Source organism: Microtus oregoni, unplaced genomic scaffold, assembly GCF_018167655.1.
Source record: "Microtus oregoni isolate MIOR12 unplaced genomic scaffold, Mior012 000002F_ref0000024, whole genome shotgun sequence".
Lineage (NCBI taxonomy): Eukaryota > Metazoa > Chordata > Mammalia > Rodentia > Cricetidae > Microtus > Microtus oregoni.
The window spans coordinates 65,695,402-65,712,316 of record NW_024543061.1 but is presented as its reverse complement, the minus strand read 5'-3'; the positions used below and the strand labels follow the sequence as shown (position 1 = coordinate 65,712,316).

Below are 16,915 nucleotides of genomic sequence, written 5' to 3'. Positions count from 1 at the left end.
GTCCATCAGAGGAAACCACCCAATACAGGCTGAGTGTCCCTTATTTGAAACGCTGGGTACTAGAAGGGTTGCAGATTGCAGAATTTCTTCTTCCTATTTTGGAATGCTTGCTTACGTTTAAAAGGCATCTTGGGGATGGGACTGGAAGCAAGGGACTGGAAGCAAAACCATGCCGCTCACTGATGATTCATGCACAAGACTGAAGATAGTTTTAGGTACTGCCCTTGACTCATGGCACTCATGTAGCGAAGTTTGTAGGGTTCAGTTTTTCACTTGCTATGTAATATTAATACAAATCATTCCACACTTCTGTGAGTTTCATATTTTGGATTTGTGGACTGGGGATACTGACCTGCAAGAGCCATTTTTTCTCATTTTGCTGAAGATGACTTATAACTTAAGACACCTCTCACAACTTTCTCCAGTCGTCCTGGCTTCCGGAAAAGGTTTCTGAAACTCCAGCCCCAGACCCAATGACCATCAGAGGACCCGGACACTGGCAGACACAGGGCCCTTCTCTGGGATTACATTCAGGTAAGGGACACACATAGGAGAGACTCTGGCTAATGGAGGAGGCCCTGAGATCCGGGAAGCACAGCTTTTTTCCTATCATCTCCCATGACCTCCAACACCTGACAATCTCCCCTGGGCAGCATCAGTTTCCCAACATTCCCATGAGCGGCCACAACGCCCAGTGAACTCGCTTATCTGCTTAGCTTCCTGTATTTGTTGGATGTCTGCCCCCCCCACCAAGGAAAGCAAAAATTTAACTTCAGACATATCAACTAGAGACACTCACCCCTCCTCCATTTCTCCTTTATTCTCCTGAAAATTTAATGTCATTTTTGAGAGTTGCTTTCTAGTCTTCCAAGAAAGACAGACTTTCACTCTTGAGACGACTGGGTCATCCAAATAGGACACGTGGGATTGGAGTGTCTCTGCCACCACATGAGTCAGGTGTGTTGTGTCTCTGAACCTCAGGGTTCTACTCAGAGAAAGGAACCGAGACAATGTGCACCAGAGGGCTGAGGACACAGAGGGGGACACCTGCTCTCCCAGGCCAAGCATGGAAAACATGTGTACCAGTGTGCATGCATACTCGATGTTAAAGGAAGACAGTGAGAATTTAATAAGACAGCATAGCAAATATGATTTCTAGATGCTTGCACACAAAAAAAATGGACACAGAGGAGTCTCCTGGGAGATAAAGTCTAGGGTGGGGCTTTGAAGAGCGGCTTTTTCCTTTCATACACAGATAGGTGCACACAGAATTATTTTCATAAGAAAGAAGTTCATAGAATTTTCTGCAGGGATGGGGATGGAATCCAAGACCCCAGTGCATTTCAGGCAAGTACTCTATTACTGAATTATATCATAACCACAGAGGTGCATACGTTTAAAATGGTATAATCACTGGCAATACTCAGTTGACTCCAATATGTTTTATACTGAGATTTCAAGAGCAAAATTAGAGTGTTAACTGTAACTGACTTAATGGACAGGCCTCCACATAACAAGTGAAACTGGTGTTTTTTAAAAGCCAACTTTTCATTTCAGTTCTAAAATTACATTAATTCTATTCTGTGAAAAAATTACATGGATGGAGTTAAAGTTGAACATTACCTGAAGAAATAAGGTTCCCATTAGCTCAAATATGTTTCATTGTTATAAAACAAGCCCATGAAACCGCAATGTCAAGGTTCTGCAGTCTCAGCTATGTTGGAGAAATAGAAAAACGGGAGAGGTTGGAAGATGTCTGGGCTTGCACAGAAGTTGAGGTGGAGGTGGAACAGAACTGGAGCAGTGATGCGCAATGTTCCCAGTTTTTGTAGGGCTGTATGCCTATATCACATGATTTATTTTTGAAAAACCCTTATTTTCTCAGGCATAGAAACTGAGGCCCTGTTACTTTGTTTTCTCACCACCAGGACAGAGGTCACTTCAGAAAGAAAGGACCCACAGTGGCTCACAGTTCAGTGTGGTGGGAGGATGGCTGTAGGAACTTGTTCATGTCTAATCCTGTGAGTACATAGAAACTGGACAGGAAATAGGGCAGGACTATCAGCCTCACAGCTCAGTGACCTACTTCTCCCAGAGATGCCCCAACTCTCAGGAGTTTCACAACCTTCCAGAACAACACCAGTGGCCAGGTACCAGGCCTCCAAGTGCATCTGCGGGGGCACATCTCACATCTGAACCAAATCAAATGCATAGAAAGAGAGGGAAGAGAGAGCCCCGGCTCAGGAGTCCCCATTCTCTTTCCATCCTCACCTAGAGGGTAGTCAGGGACTGTGAGATCTGCCACAACTGTGGACACACAGAGCTGCTGAAGAGGAGGGGGGAGCCGAAGCCACACTGAGGGAGGGGGCTGCTAATCCGCCCTCAAGAGAAACTTTTTCTGAGATGAAGTGTTAGCTCCATAATGAATCAGTTAGTGGATGCCTTTCTTGACTCCAAAGAGTGGTGTGAAAAAAAATTTTTTTAAATAGCCCCACTAGAATTAAATTTCATATTAATGCTGAAACAATTATGCACGATACTTTCAGACCATCTGAGCTGCTTTAAAAATGCCTTCTGAAAGCGGCTTGTGGCAGAGGAAAACAAGTAGAGGCAATTAGGAGCTGATGAGAACCGTGTCAATCCAACAGTTGGGAAAGATCAGGGAGCTGACACCTGGGAGAGCAGACCAACTCTGGTGTCACCATGGGGCAGATGCAAGGCAGCCACAGGCTGAAGGGAACACACCTCTTCAAAGGCTTTGCGCGGGGACCTTGGGAATATGGAAGTGCTTATGCCCAGCAGAGAAGCCTAGCAGGAGCCAATTGAGGGTGCCTACTTCTGCATGGTCAACACCTCCAAACAGTGCAGCTGGGGTGATGGTGCCCATGTGTGTTCTTGCCCTGGTGAACTCCCTATTTTCTTCCTGCTGAGCCAGGAACTGAGACACTATTCAGGCTCCAGGGCATGGTGACTGCTTGACCTTGTCAAATGCTCACGAAGCAAGCCGGACTCCTGACATCTTGAGATTGATTAGGGGGCAGCCCTGCTGGAGCAGGTCAATAGCTGACGTGAGAACGTCTCCAGAAATACTGGGGTGGCCTCTCAAAATTGCAAGTGGGTAGCCAAAGACGTGTCTTCATGTTTACCACAACTTTTAAGACCGCTATTCCTGATAATCTTGGGTTGGAGACCAAGACCTCAGTTTTATGTGACCATATTTCAGAGATTACTGATGGTTGATAATAAGAGGGGCCATCAAGTTCCCAAGGCTGTTTGCCAGAAAATCAATGTAAACTTCATTTCCTGATGCAGAAGCAATCATAAAGCTGGGCTCCAGGGCGAGAGATACGCATCTGACTCTCAACAGTGTTTACCTCACTTTAGCTACCATTTTCATATTCTCTCTCCCTCCCTCCCTCCCTCCCCCTGTCTCTCTCTCACACACATTAGGTAGATATTTCCATCAATAATTCTTAAATCTGTTTGACATACTATACCTATATCATATGCCAACCCTGTTCCCTAGACATCACTTATATCTGAATAAGGCACCTCATCTTCAATGTTCTCCAGTCACCTTAACTGTACACACAGACAACACCCCGAAGACTCCACACACATCACTGTGACCAACAGACTCTGGATCTGACGTCCATTTTCCCTTCACTTTCTAGCCTCTCCTCTTGGACACAGTGATCTTCGTGCTCCTCCTTCGCCACCCAACACCCCCTTTGGCACTGCATTCTCCACCGTTGTCACCCTCATCCTGTTCACTAACCAGACTGGCTCTGCCATATGAATGTGGCGTTCCCACAAAACCATTCATAAGTCAGACAGAATAGCCCACACCTGTAATCCAAGCTTTAAATTTTTTTCTCAATATGGAATAACAGTTATTACAAAGGGCTTGCCAGTAAATAGCGTCGTGCAGCAAAACTAACCAGACACAAAATCTATGCATCTCAATGACCTTCTACACAGCACAGCTATTCTGAAGCTGCGGAGCTTCATATTTGATTTCACACTTTCACTATTAAATATACTTGTATGCACATATTGACTATCCAGAAATGCAAGATTGTGTCTAAGTTAAAACTCAGTAAATAATTAGCTTTATATCCTATTCTGTGACACAAATGTCCATGCTCTTCTGAGGGAGGAGGAGGCAAAGGGGTGATGAGTTCAAAGCCACCCTAGGACACATCATGATTTAGCCAGCCAAAGTTACACAAGACCCAATCTTAAGCAAACAAACAGACAAATCAAAGCATAAAATAGATGATTCTTGTGGCCACTGCATCCCTCTTCTTTGCGTTTCATCTCCTTTGAATGCTCCGCCCAAACGCTGAACTCTGAGTGAGATGCAGGGCTGCCCCTGCAGTGACGTCACTGGAGGTCACTAGAGTGGTATTTCGATCACCTGTTCACAGCTCACCTGCTTCATCTGGACTTCCTGATAGCACTGTGTGGTGTTCTGTACTGCAGAACCTGTATCAGGGTTTCAAACCCATTCGCACAATGATCCCACTATCCTCACTGGCACTGAACCCGGCTGTTCCAAAGGTCATTCCGGACTGAACTTAGGGTGATCTGTTTCTGCACGTGCATTCTCTTGGCAGAGGCATAAAGATAAAGCACACCTCTTACATATGTTCCTACTGGTGATTCTGTCACTCACTGGCAACATGCTTCTTTTATTAAATCTTTCTCTCCAACTCTCTCTTTAGTGTGTGTGTGTGTGTGTGTGTGTGTGTGTGTGTGTGTGTTCTCAGGAGTACAGAAAGCAGTCTGTGCTGACAGTCCTTACTTCCCCTCCATCTTCTTTGAGATAGGGTCTTTCGTTCAGCACTGTGTATACCCAGCTGGCCGGCTGATTGGTCCATGGAGAACCCTTTGTCTGTGCCTACCATCTTCCTATAGGAGAATTGGGATTACAGGTGCACACTACTAGGTTGGGCCTTGTGTGGGTTTTGGAGATCTCAATTCAGATCCTCATACTTGCATGGCAACACCTTTACCCTCTGAGCCATCTTCTCAATCTTGGAATAATTATTAAAAAAAGTAATATAACACCAGGGTTTCACCTACTTATACAGAAACTCTGAAGAGACTATTAGAGCTTCATGCATAACTAGCTGGGAAACCCAGAGACTTTAAGGCAAATGCAGGAAGCTTAGCCCTGCATCTGCTGACTCTTGTCCTAACAATCCTTTGGGGTCCTGAGCCTTTGCAGGATGGACTGAATGGAAGGATGTCGACTTGATTCGTCATGGCAACTGATACCAGTTATGTGGAGCTTGAAAACACAGTAGCATTGACTAGAATGGAGGTGGGAGACAGAGAAAGATTAGATTTAGATTTGTTTGATGGAATTACCTTGTTCAGAATGACACCTACCCTCAGCTTCCAGTGTGGAGACATTAAAGTCACTGGTGTTTAGAAAACATGACTGCTACTGGGCAATTGCCAGTCAAGGGGAAGAAAGACCCATGGTGCTCTATGGCAGACAGGTGCTTTTGGATCTGGAAGACACAGATGGCATTAGCCATGGCTCTAACCACATAACAACAGCAATCTGCACTCTTGGAAAAACGTGAGCTGAGCTTTGGGTCTATAATATTAGAAGAATTCCCAGGCTTTCAAAGTCTTACCAGTTTCTTTTGATTCTTTTCTTTCTTATTTTCGTGTGTGTGTGTGTGTGTGTGTGTGTGTGTGTGTGTTAGACTGAACAATAAAACAAGATTGTTTCCACAACTACTTCCAGTTATTAAAATGATTTTGTGATCCACACTTTTAAGGGCCTGTTTGTTTTGTGCAAATCCGAATCCTTTGACTAACTGACTTCGTGGGCAACACTAAAGCAGACCCAGATTCCACTAGAAGCATCTTGCAGTTCAGGCACAGACTCTCCACTCTAGAGAACTTGACCTTTGGAGCCACACACCCAAATCCAGCACCATGGACAGACAGCCTGGCAAACCAGCCAGATACAACAGCCTGGGCTGTTGGTGTAGGAGTAAAAATCCACATGAACAGGACCTCTGAGGGCTGGCCACTTTGTAGACACAGATATAAAAACCCTGGAAACATCTATGTTCATATAAATGAATGGATATGCCCACTCGTCTGCTGGGGGCCTGGTCGCTGCTATTTCATCTTTTCTTGCTTGGCTACAGTTAGGGTTCTGAGTTGAGAATGGCCATCTGTTTAAATCAGAGGTCAGCAATCTGTCTGGGCTGGGAAAACCAAATTGTCTCATCACACGGTCTCAGGCTGTGGATCTGAGCTTAAGCATCTCTCGTAGGAAAGTCTGGCTTTGAGTCCCAAGGGGAAGGCGTGAGTCTGTGCCCACTGTTTTGACTACACTGAGATTCCAATCTCACAATAGTCAGAATATCCACCCTCAAAACAAGCAAATAGTGTCGGTGGGAGGAGGAGCATAAGTTAGTGTAGTCTCTATGAAAATCAGTACGGGGTACCTCAAAAAAAGAAAATAAAACTACCAAGCAGTCTAGTTTTGCTGCCCATGTGTACATCTCCAAAGCAACCCAAATGAGCACACCATAGAGACAGATGCATAGCCATACGTTTTCGAGACAGGATCTCACTATGTAGACCAAGCTGACTTTGAGTTCACAGAAATCCACTTGCCTCTGCTGGGATTAAAGGCAATGCCACCATGCCAGGCTTTGGATGTCCGTGTTTATCACTGCTCTATTCCCAATGACGAAGAAATGGAATCTGCTTAGATGCCCATCAACTGATGAATGACTCTGTCTCTGTCTCTCTCTCTCACACATACACACATACATACATATAAACACAGATATACACATAAATACACACACATATACACACACATACATACACACACACACACACACACACACACACGGGCATTTGCATTCCACCATAAAGAAGACTGAAGCTGTGCCATTTATAGAAAAATGAATGGTTAGAAACAGAGATCATCAGGTCAAAGGAAGCAAATCAGTCTCAATAAGCTAAGTACCAGAGGCTTCTTCTCACACACACAGATTCTATAATTGTTTTAAATGACATGAAACTAGAAAGGGGACTATTTGGAAGAGGGAGACCAGTGGGAGAGGAAGAAGAGACAACTAGGGAAATAAGAGGATAGGATGGCCAAAGTACATATAAATATATATTTATTTATATTAAATATCACATTAATATATAATATTAAATATTTTATATTTAAATATAATAGTAAATATATAATATATTACATATAATATACACATTATAGAATGCAACACTGTTTTAGCTAATTCATGTATGCTTTTAAGAAAAAGAAAAGGAGGCCTCTGCTTTGACAGGGGCACTGGTAAATGAAAACTTATAAAAATAAGACATGGCTAGAGGGTGGCCTGAGCAAGCCCCTGACAGCCCCACAGCATCACCCCCTGGCCTCTTATTCTGGGAATTATTCCACATTTTCAGTAGATGAGGTGTGGTCTTTAACCAAGGCTTGACTGGGACTGCCTTGTGACCAGACATAAGAAGGATCAAACAAGACATCCCCCTATGCTCCCCTGTCCTCAGCATTCTTAGAGAAATCACTAAGAGCTTTCCGTATCTTGACTTCAAAGATTCCTGAAGTGGTGTCTTTCAACTACCTCTTCTCAATGCCAGCTTAGGAAACAGCCAGGAGGTAGGTGAAAACCACTGCTTGGGTTTCCGAACATCGTTGGCAATGCAATGTGACTGACATCAAACTCAGCACATTCGGGTGCTAGTGACAGAAAGGTATGGAGCTAGACAGTGGGGGTTTTAATTGAGCACATTTTGGAAGATGGTAATGGCAACTAAAAGATGTTTCGGAGCCCCTGGAGTTGCATGGGCCAAAATGCTGGGTTTGGATAGCGTGAAGAATACATGAAACGTTGCGATATCTGGAACCATCTTCAATGTGATAAGATCATGTCATATGGATCCTTTTACTGTCCTGACTGCACTGAGATTCTAATCTCACCATAGTCAGAATCCCACCATAGATCTTAGAAGATCAGCTTCTAGAACCTTCCCTGACATATCAAGACAACCCCAGTTTCCCAGCCATGCCCAGACTCAGCCTCCCTCCTCTGTTTATCACCACAAACTCTTCAGCATACCGTGTGAAAAAAAAAAAAAATCTCATCTCGCTTCCTCTTAATTCCTCTGTGACTCTAGTCCACGCCCAGCACGGGTCACATCTCGGTGATGTGCATCCTAGCTGCCTCCCTATGCTCTGCAAACACCAGTCCTTGTTCCTCTCTGAAACCGCGTCGGTTCCCTAAACATGCGCTTTGTGTGAGTGATTCTCTGACGATAAGAGAATGACTTCTTATCATATCACATTGTGGATGCTGGAAGATTTCACAGCTTCCGGCGTGTTCTTCATGCTATCCAACTTCAGCATCTTGGCTTACATGACCCTGGGAGTTCTGACATGACCTCATACCTTTTCCCAGTACTCTCTTCTCAAATGCCCTCCTTAGCTGAAACCCCACTGTCGGGCTCCAGGCTAGAGCATCTCGCCTTTCTGACACTCAACTCCTTACGGCCTATCTAGGAAGCTATCTTTTCTACTCTAGACTCTTGTCATCTCCATGTCATTTTAAATAGCCATTGTGCACATGGGTCCTCATGGAATTCCTTGTGATGATTGGCTTTGTTATTTCCTATCTTTGACAAGTTCAAAGTTAGGTAGCACTTGATCTGCTCTGCAGCACCTATCAAAGGCACTTAATAATAATTACTGATTCAATTAAGTAAGTTCACAACAACTGGGGACGAATAGGAGACGGAGGGAAAAAAGAATGAACACCCCCCCCCCCCCGGCTCCTCTAAGAAACTCTTTGGACCACTGCCCCGGGCCCTCCTCCCCCACACTATTTTACCTGCAAAACTGAACCTCCTGGTCGAACTGTGAGTTTTCTGGCTGTGTTCCTTCCTTCAGCTGGCTGACGTTGAAGAAGGAGAGGGTGTGGTTCACAAAGCCATGTAGGGTCCCATTGTGACTATAGGAGTACTGGTACACAAGGCGGGGGATAAAGTCGGAGGTGACAGCGATGACAAAAGCCTAGGGGACGGAATCACAAGCATTGAGGGCTGGTGTGAATGGGTGGCGCCTGGAAGACACAGGGGTCATGTGACTGAGGGATGTCCACTTCGGGGTACCCCATGAGAAGGAGCTACAAGGGTTGACGTGGAAGCATCTATGGTATACCCAAGCACTTGTCCCTAAGTTCATACGACCACAGTTCTGGACAGAGGAAATGACATCATCAATCTACCTCTAACTGGGGCTGACATTGTTGTTGGCTGAGCCAAAACAGAGTTCAAAGTATTCTGAGAAAGTCCCTTGTAATGATGAAAGTGGCCCTGGCAGATTGGGCAAGGGAGCTGGAGGCTGTATACATCTGCCCTGAAGGACACTAAAGGGCCAGGAACATGGTTCCACAGTTGCCATCTCAATCAGATTGCCATCTCTAGACATTTTGCGGTGTCTGGTGCAATAGAAGCTGTTCCTTTATTCTTCTTTCAAAAGGGGAGAGACGGAAGGGGAAAGGCACAGGTCCTGCTAGATGGGTCATACACAGCCCACATAGTATCTGGGAAGTCTTGAGTGTTCTACAAATGGCCAAGAGTAAGCTGAATGCAGGTGAGCAATTGTATGTTTGGATGTGGAGTTACTTTCTACAAAGAGAACCTTAAATCTTTGTGGCAGCTGTTTATACTATATTCTGCACAACAATTACAGCCCCTTCAAATCTGCTTTCGGTATTTTTTTCTGAGCGTGTATATGTAAGTGGGGCATACCCATATTTGAAAATTAATAACTCACTTGTGATTGTCATAACTGCGGTTTACTGAGCACTTGTCTGTCCTTCCATTATCCTTCCTCCTTTCTAGAATGAGCCTACGTGATCGATGTGATTCCTATGCCCTGTTGTTTTGATGAATAAGCAAGACTTAAGAGAGGCCAGGGAAGCAAAATGCCCTGTCACTCTGATGCACAGATAGAAAGTATGGAGTACGTGGCTCAGAGTAATTGTTGACCCCTTTCCGATTGTGCATGGTTTCTAGGCATGAAAACAGGTGCTTTCTACATTGAGGTATTCAACCTGCAGTGGACTGAATCTCCCTTGCCCCACGACTCTTGATCATTTACGGGCAGGTATCAAGAATCCAAGTGAGAACATGAACTATGTCTCTAGATATATACCTAGCTGGCTGCTGCTTTCTTAGGGGAAACAGCAAGAAGAGGTCCTGTCTGGCTACGGTCTATCCAGGGTATGAAAGCAAAGGAATTTCTCTGCATGTATACAAGTCTGTCGAGGCAGCTAAGAGGGTTCCACCAGGTAGGACCTCCTTTCTTCCTCATCCCAAACTAACCTACAGGCTGCCCAAGACCACAAAGGTGATCAAGACTTTGCACTGAGGATATGGAAGAAGCATGATTAGGAATCGCAACCCAGGCAACATTCCAGGCTCTGTTTAACAAAAGGGTGGAGACAGAATGGAAATAGGAAGATGTGTCAATTTCTTTCTTCATTATTCTTGGCTCCAAGGGAAGATCTGCTTTTGGCTTTTAAGGCCAAGGCATACGGTCAGATGGATAATTGTCTTTCTCTTATTGAAATGAAAAGTGAAATCTCACTGCCAGGCAACAGGCTACAAGGTCCCAGTGTGCCAGGAAGCAGGAGTCTGTCTAAAACAAAGGTCCTGATGGGAAAAGCTGGGAAGTAATGGGATTGGTTCCTGCTTCGAAGACCGGGCTCTCTAGAAGCAACTCCCATCCAGCTAAGGCATCCTGAATGCAAGCACTTACATTGATGATGACAGAGAACTTGCCAATTCCAGAGAGAATGTCAAACCAAATTCCTGTAAGACAGAAGTGCAGGCATCCCTGGTTAGTTCTGCCCTCGGCTCAGAGACAGCAAAGCCACGGAAGGAGTGAAATTCTGTAGGCAAGTTACCTGGAGAGCCTTTCTGTCCTCCTCCCAGAACTGGGCTTGCACAGAAAAGCTTAGGGTGACCCTATCTGAAAGCTAAGGGAACAACTGGGGGTACTTAATATACCATCCACAGGCCTCCCCAGGTTCAAGATTGGGAACAAGGCATAAAGAAAGGAGGGCTGTGCCAGCCTCCTGAACTCTGCAAGGCACGTGGTGGGTGGAGTCACACCAGGGGGTGGAGCATGCCAGGCCTCTAAGGGGGTGCATACCAATATCTTTGGTCCTCACGGCATCTGGGCGTCTCAACTCTGTAACGAACTTCTTTGCATCCAGCCGCACCTCGATGACGTTGTTGAGGAGGGCAAACACTGGCGCCAGTGGGAAGGAGGCCACAAAGAGGGTGACAAAACCAAACTGGATGACTAGGAGAGATCACGCAGGAGCGCATCAGCAGGGAACTGTGGGTGTGAACGTCATCTCTACTCTGTGGTCCCAAGTCTGCTCTATCAGGTTCCTGCCTGCCTGCACTCTGGACTTCCTTCTCACCACTGCAGCCAGGGCCAGGGCTGCCACTCCAAGTCAAAGCTCGAGATTAGGCACAGCAGGCAGAATAAAGAGATACATGACAGGGACTTCCCCCTTCCACCACTGCAAGCTAATCATATGTGGCTAACTTACGGGTTGGTAAACTCTGTAAATGGCTAAAGAGGAAATATATTGAGATCCATGGTCTGTCTTGTCTTGTCATAGCAACTCGCTTCTGCCATTGTTTGCAGCCATGGCTGTGCTCCCAATAAAGCTTTATTTACAAAAGCAATCTACAAAATAGGCTGAAATTGGCCCTTGGCCGAGAGTTGCCAGCCCTTAACATAGCTTCAAAAACTACTTCCCAAAGTTGGATCCCCCCTTTTTTGAGTCAAGAGTCTTAACTATATAGACCAGACTGGCCTTGAACTCTTGAACTCCTGCCTGAGCAAACCTACCCCACCCCAAATACTGAGATTATTGACGTGTACCAGACCCTGCTCTAGGGTCTCCTTTTCCATAGACAGAGCCACCACTTTTATTTGGAAAGAATTCATTCATCACACATTTATTGAGAACTGGAAAAAAAAAAACATCAGGCATTGTGCCAAGTATTGAGAGAGGCAAAGGCCTGGTCATGTTGTGGAGGAACCGGGTTGTGCCGGGGGAGATGAAATGTATGTAGAGTTGTTCAACAGGGTTTTGCAAGTTTTCCAAGACAGGAAAAAAGGATATACTAGAGTCAGAGAACTGAAAGAAACAAGACCTAAAGTCCATCCACTCAGGGTGGGGACTAAAAGAAAGTCTCCCTGTGGATGACCTTAGCACCATCTAGGAAAAGGCTGTGTGGCGACTAAGAGCCAGAGAGCCCTCTGAACTGTAGGAACAGCAAGCCAAGGCACTCGGCAGCCACCCTGCAGCTGCAAGGTGTCTTGCTCCATCTGGACCCTTGCCACAGCCTCCCACTACCTTCCTCGGCTCTAGTCTCCCAGGCTTGCAGCACACAGACGTTGTCATTTGACCCTGTCACCTTCCTTCCCATAAAAATTCCTGTGTGACCCCCTTTAGTTACTGAATAGAATCCAGAGTCCTTATTTTGGCACGCGGGTGATGCGGTCTTTTCTAATCCGCCTCTCTAATCTCAGCTCCAAAATGCCCCCACGTAACAGCCCTGCCCCTGCCTTCAGGACACACCTGTCATCCTTAGAGTTGCCATGGAGCAGACCCCCTTTCCTTCCCCTGTGCACACAGCCATTCCCCAGCCGGTCAGTTTCTGTGGGTACTCAAGATCAGACCACTCCAGAGCCTCCTGCCCTGAAAACCCGCTCCTGTGCTCCCAGCTCTGCAGCAGCCAGTGCTGGGTACTGCTGGGACTGTATATACTCAGGGGGCTTTCTCTGCTGTAAGGCGTAGACATTGTCTATGCTGGAAGCTTGTTACAAATTTGCTCCTGGAAGCCGCCTTGTCGAATTCCCTACACTAACAGAGGCAGGTACCAATTGGTGCCCCAGTTACAACAAGTAAAATTAAGAATCATAAAACACTGGGCGGTGGTGGCATACACCTTTAATCCCAGCACTCGGGAGGCAGAGGCAGGTGGATCTCTGTGAGTTTGAGGCCAGCCTGGTCTACAAGAGCTAGTTCCAGGACAAGCCCCAAAGCTACAGAGAAACCCTGTCTCGAAAAAAAAAAATCATAAAACAATACTTACCTGATTGGCATCTCAGAAGGCACACAGAAGTGCTCACAACACATATAATGTCTGCATGTCTGATACTTAATAATTGTTCAACAAATGTTTCATGTGGGAGCTGAGGAGATGGCTCAGTGGGTAAAGGGCTTGCTCCCCCAGGGTCCCCTCCCCAGCACCTACGTGAAATTCAGGTATATTAGCTCATGTCTATAATCCCAGTGCTGGTTATGGGAGACAAGTGGACCTCTGGGATTTGCTGGCTACCCAGTCCGGTCTAAATGTCAACCTTCAGGTTCAAGGACAAACTGTATTTCAATAAATAAAGAGCAATAGAAGGAGATACCAAAAGCAAGCCCACCTATGCCTTTCCCACACATACATATGCATATGCCAAGACCTAAATAGTAAGTTATTTCTGTAAGTAAGAAGTTAGTTATGTATTATATATACTGTTATTCTTAGTGAAATACATATCAGCATGCAGAAATGATTACAATGTATACTGTATAGCTACATGCTAAACAGACACAAGCTTACAGTTTAGAGACTCTGTGAGTCTGAGGATATCCAGATCTGCATGTGTTCCTAACCTGACGCAGTCCTTTGTCTATACTTCCATCTACACGGATAGCTCAAGGGAATCGCTTTAAATTCCCTAAGGTGCTGTAAGGCTGTGATTGTGGGGCCCTTAGACAAGCTTCACCATCCCAGGATAGTCAGGTGAAAAATGAAAAGACAGGATCCAAACTCGTAGCTATGTGTCTGTCCATACACAGAACATAAGCCAACCCCGGGAAAGCTCCCAGAGAAAACACACAACTCTTCCCAGTCAAAATGCTTCTGATTTGACAGGTTTGCAGGTTCACAGGTGTGGCCACTGCCTTTGCTCACACAACCCCATCTTCTGCCTTATCCTAGATACCCAGTGGGTTCTAAGAGACCAGCAGGTGTCATTAATGACAAGATGTCTCTAATACTTAAAGGTTGGACTCCTGGAAAGGCTAGATGGTAGTGGGGGTGAGGATCTCCAGAAACTCCCTCAGATAAGCAATGGCAACTGCACCATCTCGGGGCTTCCTAGATGGCTCTGCAGGCCAAAGCACTTGCCACTCAGCCCTGATGACCCCAGCACGACTTCCAGAACCCACATAAAAAAATAGGTACAGAAGAATGTGCCTGTAACGCCAGCATTACAGCAGCAAGCTGGGAAGCCGGGATGCGAAGGAGCTCATGGACCAGGTACTCTGGGGTGGCCAGTGCAGAAACAAGAGGGACTCTGCCTCAGATACAAGGTGGAAGGAGAGAGCTGATGCCCACAGTCTGTTTTCTGATCCCCGCATGCACACACACACACACACACACACACACACACACACACACACACACACACCACACATCACAAAAGCTTGGAAAGCATCAGTACCTGGCACATCTTTCAAAAGATGCTTCACAGAAAATTTAATTTGGAAGTCATGGAGTAGGACTAGGATAGATGGAACAAAGGGGAGTGGACCCTGACCCTAACTCTAACCAAGGAAACTAAACAAGTTGGTCTAGCTTTCTAAAACCTGTAACACCCATGTCTACATTTAAATACATACATGAACTCATCACTCCTTAGCGTCTGAAGTTAGTCGTCTCAGTTCAGTGAGTGTAGGGTAAACCTTCTAACCATAAGAAACTTCCTCCAGAAGAACCCTGTGACAACCTCAGAGCCCTAAAGGCCTTAACCAGGACACTGTGGGGTGGGAAGGGGCAGTTAATCTTTCCTGTAATATGTCCTTACCCCCTGCCTGTGAATGGCCCTGGGAAATCCAGCATCCTTGATGGACCATGAAGGAAGCAGGAGTTTTCACTTTTCATGCTTATCTCTTTCTTATGAACCTCGGGGCCATTTAGTCAACTGTTGTCCCATCCCCAAGGGTAGCCCCGAGTGTTTGCTCTCTCGCCTTGACAGACTGCCCAGACATAAGCTCTTCTCTTAACATCACTGCTTTCTGGTGCAAGTGTGGTGTGTTTAGTAGTTATTCCAATCTCCTAAAAAGCTCTGGTCTCCCACCCTGCGTGTAAATGGGTGTGCTCAACAGGGGGCAACCTCAGAAGAGAGGCACAGGGTACCCTGGCCCCTTCTCTACACATCCTCTGATGTCTCAGGTGCTTCCAGCTTGGACTGGGCACCCTTGAACGTTTCCAAGAAGTTATCTAAAGAGGTGGGAATAAACAGCGAGTCTCTATTTAATCTTGGGGAGAGAATAAAATAAAATAAAATCATAACCCTCTAGCATGCAGATGCCAAATCCAAGACTTGCTCCTTTCAAGGGAAAGTCTGGAGGGCTGAGTCAAATGGGATCCCTGCTGGGTTCACTTCAGATGCAAGGATGCTGGCCTTCACCAACACCAAGATTTGTGTCTAAAAACAGCCAGCTTCCCTTAGGACAAGAGCAACACCGGAAATCCTCAGTGTGGCTCCATAATAGAAGCCAGCTTGCCTGGGCCAGTGGCAGATTAACCCTGGCCAAGCCAATTAGGGAAGAATCCATAAGTTGATTTTCAAGTAAATCTTTACAAAGCCCCGCTGTATAGTGCTGCAGAAATACCGGTTGGAAGCAGGAAGCCTGGAAACCCATCTGGGCACAAACTCCGTGGGTTTCCTCTGCTTGCACTCCAGCAGCTAAGAACCTTCCTAAATAACCACCAGCCTTCCACTGCCTGATGCTGGAGACAATTAAAATCATGAGCGATTACCTGGGCTTGGGCTAAAATAACAAGGAGGAGTGAAAGACACTAAATGAGGCAGCAGCCAGCAAGCACATTTCAGGACAGTCTACCTGGTGAAAAGAATGAGCGGTGTAGCAGAAAAAGCAGAACACCCTGGGCACGGTGGATGGAGAGATAACAGTGGAACACAACTCTGATTGTCACTCATCTATTTAAGAGTCATCAATGGAAATATCCACCCTGTCAATGTGTGTGCACACACACAAGCATGCATATAAAGTCCAGAGCCTTCCATTGTGTGTGCACACACACAAGCATGCATATAAAGTCCAGAGCCTTTCATTGTGTGTGCACACACAAGCATACATATAAAGTCCAGAGCCTTTCATTGTGTGTGCACACACACAAGCATTCATATAAAGTCCAGAGCCTTTCATTGTGTGTGCACACACAAGCATGCATATAAAGTCCAGAGCCTTCCACTGTGTGTGCACACACAAGCATACATATAAAGTCTAGAGCCTTCCATTGTGTGTGTGCACACACAAGCATGCATATAAAGTCCAGAGCCTTCCATTGTGTGTGCACACACAAGCATGCATATAAAGTCCAGAGCCTTCCATTGTGTGTGCACACACAAGCATACATATTAAGTCTGGAGTCTTCCATTGTGTGTGAACATATACAAGCATACACAGAAAACCCAGACCCTTGGCCTGGCATTCAAAGCCCATTGCAATCTGACCCAGACTTACTCATTTCTTCCTGTCTAGTCCGTATTTTGTTCGTAGGGCTAGTTTTAGTTGGAATGCTTGAGGTCAGTTCTACCTGCTTTCCAACCATCCCAAACCATCTGTGCATTTGGGAGCCTCGCTGCACACCGCCACTCTAATTTCCTCCATGTTCTGCAGAGTGAATTGTTACTCATTATTCAGACTCAACTCAGACTCCCCCACCCCGCCCCCGTGAGTCTCTCCTTCCCCACTTCCCCAGCTAGACTAAACTGCTGAAGGCA

At 45.9% G+C, this 16,915-nt stretch overlaps 1 protein-coding gene across 1 annotated transcript in view; it reads right to left on the bottom strand.

The window, feature by feature from the left end:
• Ano2 (anoctamin 2) overlaps nt 1–16,915 on the bottom strand; it is a 332,789-nt gene that overhangs the window by 7,570 nt on the left and 308,304 nt on the right. Inside the window, exons 23-25 of the mRNA XM_041635458.1 lie at nt 11,234–11,386; nt 10,838–10,890; nt 8,904–9,085 (exon numbers count right to left, since the gene is read on the bottom strand). Coding sequence (XP_041491392.1) covers nt 8,904–9,085; nt 10,838–10,890; nt 11,234–11,386 — 388 coding nt within the window. The remainder of the gene's footprint in view (nt 1–8,903; nt 9,086–10,837; nt 10,891–11,233; nt 11,387–16,915) is intronic.